We start from the raw sequence: 9,748 nt of genomic DNA on the forward strand, positions 1-9,748 counted from the left end.
CAGGGACTGGCGGCGATGGCGCCCAATGGGACGCGCCAGCGGCGGCGGCGGCCCCGCCCAGAGTGCGAACGCGGCCAATGGACGCGCGGAGGCGGGACTTCCGCTGTCCCGCGGAGGGCGGGGGAGCGAACTGTTGTGGTGCGGCGCGTTGGGCGGGCGGCGGCCGGGCGGCCCAGGGGCTGCCGCGGGACTCGGGGCGCAGCCGAGAGGCTGCAGGGGTGGGGCGGGCCGGACGCGCCGCGGGGCCCGGACGCCACGGGTTCGAGGCCGGGCCCCGCGCGGGGAGGCCGCGCCACCCCGGGGGAGCTGCCCGGCGGCGAGTTTGCCCAGCAGCCGAAATAAGGCGGGAGCCGGCGGGGGCCCTCGGAACCCCCTGGCAACCCGGGCCTGGAGTCCTCGGGGAGCGGCTGCTTCCTGGGACGCCCTCCCAGACGTCCCCGCCGAAGGGTAACGGTTAAGGGCCCCCGGCAGAAGGCGCCTCCGGGTGACTCCCGGCGGGGCCCTGCGAGCCGCGGGAGCCGACCCCGGGGCCGCGAGCGGGGAGGAAGGGGCTTGGCGGAGACGCGGGGCCGGAGACCGAAGGAGCGGGAGCCCGGCGGAGCGGAGCCGGGCCTCCCGGGCGCGGGGCAGGGCAGCGCCTCGGCTGGAGACGGACTCTGGGACCCTCGAGTGCGGGGGCCTCGGCAACCTGCCCCGCGGGGAGCGCGGCCGCGTAGTGGCCTACGGGGAACCCTCCCTCAGAGGGGCCGGCCCGGGGCGGGGAGATGAACGGCTTTAGCACTGAGGAGGACAGCCGCGAAGGGCCCCCCGCCGCCCCCGCCGCCGCCCCGGGCTACGGCCAGAGCTGCTGCCTCATTGAGGACGGCGAGCGCTGCGTCCGGCCCGCGGGCAACGCCTCCTTCAGCAAGAGGGTCCAGAAGAGCATCTCGCAGAAGAAACTCAAGCTGGACATCGACAAGAGCGTGAGTCCGCCTCCGCCCCCGCCCCCGGCTGGGCCCCCGCGCCGGGCAGCTCTCTGGCCACTGCCCCGGGCTGCGGGCGGGACTCGGGGGCCCTCCCCGCCCTGGGCCTCGCCGCCTTTTATCTGCAAACTGAGGAGTTGGGCTTGCAAAGGCCGCTCGGCGCTGGTGGGCTCTAACTAGGACTCTGCCCAAATCCGGGAGGTTAGCGGCGGGGGCTCCGAGGACCCTTCCTGCCTGGGAAGATTTGACACCAGTTTTTAGTTCGTTTTATTGGTGTAGACATGGGAGCAGGAAGAGGTGGGTTCATTTGGTTGGCCCACGGAGGAGCAGGTATTAGGGAGGAGGTGATGAAGGGACCCAGCTCTTCACCAACTTCTCCCTCCTTCTCGGATCCGTGTTATTCCTTCAGAAAAAGAAAGGTGGCAGTTACGTCCCTGTCTGGGGCGGCCTCAGCTTCTGCAGAGGGTCACCGAGCTCGCTGCTCAGCAGGCAGCTGTGGGGACATGGGATTGTCAAGGATGTGGCAGAAATAAGACCAAGATCTGGTCTCGGGAGGTGGCTCTGGCAGTCGAAGTGACAGAAAGGAAGAAAATCCATTTTTATAGGGTTAACTTCTTTACAAATGCCCGGGAGGGTGGAGGTGGGTAATTTAAATTTGAATAGAAAACTTTTTCTGTGTGATTTTACCACTTCTAGTTAACTATTCTAAAGATGTGCCTATTGTCAACCAGTTAAGAACTGTTTAGTTTGACATTTGTTGCTGCAAGCCTTAAGTGGCTGCCTGGTGATTAGGAATTGGAAATAAGTTAGAGGGTTATTTAATATTCAGGTAGACCAGCTAGGAGATTAGGTGGTTAACATCCATTCTCTTTTAGGACCAAAATTTCTCCACTTTGGGGGGAAATCAGAGATCGCTTGTTAAACTGAAAGGGCACCCACTTTTCCATTTCTGATTTTACAACTGAAAATGAGGCCCAGAGATAGGAAGTGACGGTGCCAAAGTCACACAGCACCTAAGAGGCTGGTTAATTTCTTGAATCCGTTGTCTGATTTACTTACAAGCCCCATGCATAAGCCTTGATTAAGTCTTTAATAAGTAAAAAAAAAATCTTCCCTGCCCTTCCTTCTACGCTCTTCACTCTCACCCCCCTTTTTTTTTAAGTTAACAATTATATTTGCAACTCTTGAATGGAAAGATGCTACTTTTAAGTGGTTGAGGGTGAGTTGATGGCTTTCTTAGTACAAATCTCTATCAATGAATGAATAAATGAATGAAAGGAATTCATCTAAGGAAACAACTGGCTAGACACTATCGTGGCCTGGATTAGGACATGTATGGAAGTGAAATGCTTAATTCTAAGACAGTAATGAATTCATCCTCATGGAAACACTGCCCACCTTCTGTTTAGGTTGTTGGGAGCCTTTACTTGAGCAGCTTATAATAATATTTTACAGTACTAAAAAAAAAGAAATTCCCAGTTCTTTTAAACCCACCATCTGAACAGTTGTGCTGCCGCAACTGGGGCTCCATTTTCCCGGTGACCCCACTGGAAAACCTGTGTTGGGCTCTGTTGACTGTTTGACACACGCTGTCTAGAGGAGAGGCAGCCTGAGCCTGGTACTAGAGTTCCCAAAAGGTAATGCTTCTGAAGGAGTAGGATTTCAAGGCAGAATCACTCACAGTTTGTTTGAAGGTGGTATTGTGGAGTCATTTCTTCTGAAAGGGATTCTATTTCATTCTCACAGGCTTGGGCAGGAATTCAGTTCTAAGTAACTGCTGTGTTACAAGAATTTTTAGCTGTTGCAGAAAGTGAAACAGGAAAAAAAACACTAGAGCCTTTTCTACCACCCTCCTTTCTCCACCCCCAACTCCCTAAAGGCCACTGGGCTCTGAAATTTCTGAAAACCAATATGTACTTGAAAACGGTTAAGGAGGAATAATGACTGTTTATCTTGTAAAAGGGTCTAGCAGAGAACCTTTTTAAATAATAGCACCTTAAATCCTACTCAGGCAGTTTAACTTCTTTCATGTAGACATTGGCAGTGTTCTGTGATTTATTAAGATATAACATGCTTTCAAACATCCCTCCAATTGACATATATCTGCTTTTTTCTGGAGAAAAGTAGAAGTGGAGAATAGAGTAAGGAAAACATTGCAGAAGGAAAGGACGTGTGCCAGGGGTTAGAAGGTCTGGATGACCTTGGCCAGGTCATTTCTCCACTCTAGGTGGCTTCAGGTTATCCCTCTAGAAAATGAGATGGGAGCCAGTGGGGTTACACTGGTGATTGCTGAGTTGTCTTCCATCTAGGATTCCATTATTCTAGTGTCTTGACCTGAAATCTCCCAGCCACAGCTTTAGGAATCACGTCTTCTGCCTGTTCTTTTTCCAAGTCTGTCACTATGAATTTGAGGAACAGCTTAGTCCTTCAGACTTTACATGTGAAACTAGCTAACATGAGGGCCAGCTTCCTGTGAGGGATGTAGGGTATGCTGTGAGTGTGCTTTCTTCCCTCATAAAAGCACATCCAGTAGTCTATACATCAACTAGATGAGATTCTTTGAGACAGTGACAGGTGCTGTGTCCACAGGTCCTTTGACAGAGTTGAATCTGGCAAAGCTATTCCAATTTGTTGCCATATGTAAATGTGGCTTTTACTGGCCTAAGCTGCTTTTAGATGCAAGGGGATGGCTGTGTTGATGCAGCAGGATTTATTGATTACCTGCTGTCTGCAAGACACCCTCACAATGTAAACTTAAAACTACTCATGACTCACTAATCCAACCACATGAAAGTGCTAATTCATCTGAATAAAAAACAGTTTTCATTATTTTCTCCGTGAAAAGGCCTGAATTAATTACGCTGGTTTCCTATCAGTTTACTTTTATCTTTAAGCATTTGAGGAATAAACTCAAATTCAGAAGTCTCTCAAGAACATTTGCGCAACATCTGGTTCAGTGTTAACAACCCCAAGTCATTTACACAGTCATCCTCCATTCAACCCTGCTAGTTATATTCTTAATAAGAACACGTTCTTCACATCTTAGCTGCTGTTGCTGCCTTCACTTACTATTATAATAAGCCTGCAGTCTGCATTAGAAAAGCAGCAGTTGTATCCAGCTTCTTTTTTTTAAAAGTTTCTTATTTATTTATTTATATATTTTGGGCTGCGTTGGGTCTTAGTTGCTGCGCGCGGGCTTTCTCTAGTTGCAGTGAGCAGGGACTACTCTGTTGCCGTGCGCGGACTTCTCATTATGGTGGCTTCTCTTGTCGCGGAGCGTGGGCTCTAGGTGCGCGGGCTTCAGTTGTTGCAGCACGCAGGCTCAGTAGTTGCGGCACGGGGTCCCTAGAGCGTGTGGGCTCAGTAGTTGCTTCACATAGGCTCAGTAGTTGTGGCTCGCGGGCTCTAGAGCGCAAGCTCAGTAGTTGTGGCGCACGGGCTTAGTTGCTCCGTGGCATGTGGGATCTTCCCAGACCAGGGCTCGAACCCGTGTCTCCTGTGTTGGCAGGCGGATTCTTAACCACTGTGCTACCAGGGAAGTCCCCCAGCTTCTTTTATGTGGTTCCACCTTGTGAGAATTTCTGCACCTCTTTCCACTTCTCTTTGTGGATTGGATGTGTGGTGATGCAAGAATTATAAATAGATACACAGAAACAGTTTTTCAGAGGGTTGTCATCATACAGTAGTAAGTGTTGTCAATGTAAAAATAGGATGTCCTGTCTACCATTACCACAGTGCCTTCTTTCCTGCTCCTGGGGACCGTGCATTCCAGCGAGGTATAAGTTCCTAACTCCTACAGGTCTGAAAATGTCACGTCTCTCCTTGCTTCAAAAACCTTGGGGGACCCTGTCTTGTTTGAAGGAAAGTCTTAGCTGTTCTCATGCCCCTGACCCCCGAATTTCTCCTGATGCTCCTACACAGGCAGTCACCTCCATCTAAGTGACATGGTCTCCTCAGGGCCTCCTCACTCACGCCTTCCATCGGCCTCATTTGAAACCTAAGTCGTGGCTTTTCCCATCTGGAATGCTTCCTGACTACCTGCAAATCCTCCTTTCTGGTCAGGGACCTCCTTTGCTGTATCCATACCATTTGTTGTATTTATCATTCAGGGGAGACTTGGTTTACAACGCACTGCCTGGTGTGATATTAGCGTTCTCTTTGAGGGGTTCTCATTGTGCAATTCAGTAGGAAACTTGTGGAAATGATGGCTTGCATCTTGTTCTTCCTTCGGTCTCTCCAATGCCTCGCAAGGGAGAAAAGCCCCATAATTTGACAGATACCTGTTGCTGTTTCCATGGAATTGGCAACTCTGACTTTAATTTGCTTCCCAACAGGTAAGACACCTGTATATTTGCGATTTCCACAAAAATTTCATCCAGAGTGTACGAAATAAAAGGAAGAGGAAGACAAGTGACGATGGTGGAGATTCTCCTGAGCATGACACTGACATTCCTGAGGTAAAGGTCCAAAACTTTACCTTAAGAAAGCTGGGAGAATGGATTCTAACCTGATCCTTACCTCTGGCCTGGTCTAAGAAGTAATTTTGGTCTCTGTTTTGCTGTGGTGTATTTGAAAAGTGAATCATAGAATCATAGTAATATGGAATCTGAGAGCTGAAAGCTTAGAAATCAACTGGTCTGACTGCCCCACAACTTTACAGACAGGCGCAGACACTCAGGGTCACACACACAGTTTGGGGGCCCCAGTCCAGTGCCCTCTCCAGTAGGCTGTGCTGACTTTCTTCAAAAAACCCCTGAGAAATACTTAAATACAACCACAGTGTCAAGTTTTTAAAAACGTTGTTTTTGCCCTTAAAGTTAGAGACTGAGTGTATATGGATTGGGGGAAGTAATTTCCCCTCTGTTTTCTGGTCTGCAAAATGAAGGTGTAAGTTGTCAGGTCACACCAGCTCTGGTTTTCTGTCACTCTCTGATTCCTGGTCCAGGCTTGTTCCCAAAGATCTTTGTTCCTAAAGATTCCAAGGTCAGTTACACTGGCCCAGGGTTTCTCAACCCTGGCACTGTTGACGTTTGGGGCAGATAATTCTTTGTGGTGGGGCTGTCCTGTGCATTGTAGCATGTTCAGCAGCATACCTGGCTTCTACCCACTAGGTGCCAGGCACCTTCCCCCCCCCCCCACCCAGTGTCTCTAGACACTGCACGTGTCCTCTGGGGGGCAGGATCATCCCCTGCTGAGAACCGTCGCACTAGATGATGAGCCCTAGGCTTCTCAAACCAGAAGCCTGCCTTTCCTTCAAGGTGCCAATGTCTATTAAGCAAGGCTACGGGGAGGAATATCGAATTTTCTTTCTATCTAAATTGTTTTCACTTAAGACTCAGCAAAAGAAGAACCATTTATAATGTACACTGAATATTTGATGCATGAATATTTCATAAGGCAACCGCCTGTTAGCACTCAGAGTGAAAATGACTGTGTAGGAATAGAAAGAGTAGGCGGGCCTTTGTCTGCAGATGTGGAGGAAACCTTTGAAAATGTGGCCCTTTCCCTCTGCCCCTTCCTGTGTCCCCTTTTCTAGCATTGGTTTACAGTATCTTTCTAATGCTTTTAGCATTTTTATTATTATTTTATGAAGAAATGGATGTATTCACTTTCTAAATGCTTTTCACCAAAAAAAAAAAAAAAAAAGGTTTGAGGAATGTTTGAAAAGAATGAAGGACTTTGGTCCCTCATATTGATCATTCATTTTGTTTTTAAGTGCTCTCCACCTGCCTGAAGCAAGAACATCTCTTTTAGAGGCAGGTAAAGGCAGCCCAACTTTCTGGGCCTTCAATATTTCATGACTGTGCAGCTTTCCTCTCTTCCTTTGTTAGAAAAAAAAGGGAGGGTCCTTTCCCCTCTGTTACCCAGTCATCTGCAGAGACCCTGACCCTAACCTGCTGATTTGTACATTTGCTACAGTAGCTTTGAGCTTTCCCTGGAAGGCTGTTAAGGATCCTAATACCCGAAGGCTGAGCCTAGGGGAGAACTATTTGAGAATACCAGTACTTCCCACTGTCCTCTGTCTTGCCCCTCTATCTACTCTGTGCCGAGCTCTGGCCTGTCTTCCTCCAGGATGTCTGTCTGCTTTTACCTTTGCTCTCCATGCCTGCTACCCCCTCTAGCATCAGCACCCCTGCAGAGCTCAACTTCACCATCTCATTTCTGGACCATTGCTGCAGCATCTCCCTCTGCTGTCCCTCCACCCCCCAGTCAGTATTTCCACAAACCATCACAGATCCATCTTCCTAGAACAGCGCCCTCCCACCTAGGTTCTCTCCTTCTGCTTGTCAAGACACGCTACCACCCAGTCTCACCTTTTAAACCCATCATGAGAGCCTCTGACCCCCAGCCCATATGTCCTCTCATGGCTTTCTGAGCCCATGGCCTTCTGTCTCATTCCCTCCTCTAGTTCTGTTCCTCACTGTCTCTCTAAACCCTGCCTCTCCTTAGCGGAAGCTTCACAACCTCCATCAGCCTTCTGGGACCACCTCTCCCCCTCCAGGACTCTGCCTCCACTGTTGTTTCTGTCCTTCCAGCCAGTTATTAGTCCTTGGCGGACCATTTCTAAGACTTCTTTGTAGTCTCTCCATCCCCACCCCTATCTAGTGTAGTGCTAGGCACACAGTGGGCTCTCGGTGAGTCGTGGCTGGTCAGGTGATGGATAATGTGTTTCTCCCCTTCTCTCTAGGTTGATCTGTTCCAGCTGCAGGTGAACACTCTCCGACGTTATAAACGGCACTACAAATTGCAGACCAGACCAGGCTTCAATAAGGCCCAGTTAGCAGAAGTAGGTAGACAAAATTGCGCTCTAAAGAGGGAGAGCCAGCATTGTGCTTCTGATGGTGACCTTGATTCTCCGTGTGTGTCTATACATAATCCCTTCCATACCTCTGGAAGCAACTTCCTCTTCCCTCTTTTGCACAATTTAGAATCCCCCAGCTTTAGACCTAGAAAGGCCTGATTTCCATAAAAGAAAGCAGGGCACAGAGAAAAGAAAGGACTTGCTTAAAATCATACAGCAAGTTGGTAGCTTGGAATCTCAAGACTCCTGATTCTAAGTCCTGAGTGTTCTTTTGTTTGTTCATTTGTTTGAATCTTGTTTTGCAAGATTCTTTCTAGATATGTTCCATTCTGCACATGAGGTGTGTCTGATTAATCATCCCCAAACCTTTACTCATGTTCTGTAGGAGCTATTTTTCTTTCTTTGGTTTTTTTCCTTGATTTCTTCTACTCTGATGTTGGTAATGGAAGTATTTATTATAATGAATGGAGCCTAAGAACGTTTTCTCCTGCCCTGAGTCCCTAACACAGTTCCGGGCATGGGATGGGGATGCGGGTGCTCCACTGGCCATTATTTTAATATACTGACAGCCTGCCTTGATACTTCTGTCCTGTTGGCATTTGTGTGGGTACCCTCTCATCCTTCTTTTCTAAATGTGTTTTTCTGTCTATTGTAGAAAACTTGGGAAATGATGAAAAATGCAGTACTACTGTTCAGAGACAACTGCTCTGTAGTTTTCGTTCTCTGACTCCCTTTTTATCTGTCCCAGCTCCCTCGGTCCATCCAGAGATTTCCTTATGGGGTCACATCCCTGTTGGTTTTTGGTCTTCCCTTTAGAGCTTTCTTGCCAATCCATCATTTTTCCTTAAACCTCTCCTTCACCAGCGTCCAGATAAACCATAGAAGCACACAAGCCTTTCCTACTTCAAGATAACATTACCCACTTGCTAGTGTCCACCCCTGGTGGGAGGGGTGGGATGATACGGGGCAAGAGGACACCTGCATTCTCAGGACTTGGAAATAAAGTATCGGGAAAACATAGTAAATGATGAATTTTTCTTCAAATCTCATGTCTTTCAAGAGGCAGTTATGTACTATTTAGATGGTTTTTTGGGTGAGACACTTACATCTGTTCAATTGGCTACTTATTTGACACAATTTTAAAAGGACACTTTTCTGCCCAGTTCCTGGGCCTGAGAGGTTATGGTAGCAGCTGGTCAGCCATTGCAGTCCCAGTCTCTTGCTCCATGAGGATGACCTTGAGACTACGCCATGATGGACAGTTGGCTGCCACTGAAACAGAACTGCACCTTAGGAGTGTTGTGGAATAAAGTGTTGCTTTTGGGAGCCTGGAAACCAAATCACCTAAACCTGGGAAAAAAGGGCATTCTGTATTCTGTAGCACTGCAGGAAGTTCTGCAGTAATCATAACCCTTTCCATAGCTCTGGGAGCAACTTGCTGTTCCCTCTTTTGCACAGCTTAGAATTTGTGGCCCTGATGGTTCATGTGATTTAATGGGCTCTGTTTTTCCTCCCCATGTAGACTGTCAGCCGACACTTCAGGAACATACCCGTGAATGAAAAGGAGACGCTCGCTTACTTCATCTACATGGTGAAGAGTAACAAGAGTAGACTGGACCAGAAATCAGAGGGCGGCAAGCAGCTTGAGTGATGATGAAGCACATCTTCAAGAAAGGAAGTATAATGCTTAATGCACAGGTGATATCTGCTACATTTAAGCCCAGAAAGACTGTTAAATTTTATTGTAAATAAAGAAGTTTGAATGTTGAATACTGTAAATCTTTTTGGTCAGAAGGATTATATTCTCATGATTCAGCATGTTTATACACAGACTTTCTTTTAAGGCAACTACTGGCCAAAAAAAAACAAGATCGGAAAAAGAATGAAAGAAAAACAATGCATTGCCACATTCAGCAAAGCATTAAGTCAGTTCTACTGGAAATGTGGGATGACAGATATTTTGGTAGTCACCTTGTAATTCCAC

General features: G+C 48.1%; 1 protein-coding gene across 1 annotated transcript; it reads left to right on the forward strand.

Moving 5' to 3' along the window:
- The first annotated feature begins 115 nt into the window (after positions 1 to 115).
- Positions 116 to 9,534, forward strand: SAP30L (SAP30 like). Its single transcript, XM_057541000.1, has 4 exons — positions 116 to 962; positions 5,297 to 5,419; positions 7,651 to 7,749; positions 9,287 to 9,534. Exons 1-4 carry the CDS (start codon positions 765 to 767, stop codon positions 9,413 to 9,415), a joined length of 549 nt encoding a protein of 182 aa, XP_057396983.1. The 5' UTR covers positions 116 to 764; the 3' UTR covers positions 9,416 to 9,534.
- Positions 9,535 to 9,748: the final 214 nt, after the last annotated feature.

Source organism: Balaenoptera acutorostrata, chromosome 2 (genome assembly GCF_949987535.1).
Source record: "Balaenoptera acutorostrata chromosome 2, mBalAcu1.1, whole genome shotgun sequence".
NCBI classification, from domain to species: domain Eukaryota; kingdom Metazoa; phylum Chordata; class Mammalia; order Artiodactyla; family Balaenopteridae; genus Balaenoptera; species Balaenoptera acutorostrata.

Excerpts from the sequence above, each read along its gene's own strand:
- SAP30L (XM_057541000.1), top strand. The coding sequence starts at position 765 with ATGAACGGCTTTAGCACTGAGGAGGACAGCCGCGAAGGGCCCCCCGCC. Across the intron at positions 5,420-7,650 it reads ATGACACTGACATTCCTGAG|GTTGATCTGTTCCAGCTGCA; the intron begins GTAAAGGTCCAA and ends CCTTCTCTCTAG. Across the intron at positions 7,750-9,286 it reads ATAAGGCCCAGTTAGCAGAA|ACTGTCAGCCGACACTTCAG; the intron begins GTAGGTAGACAA and ends CTCCCCATGTAG.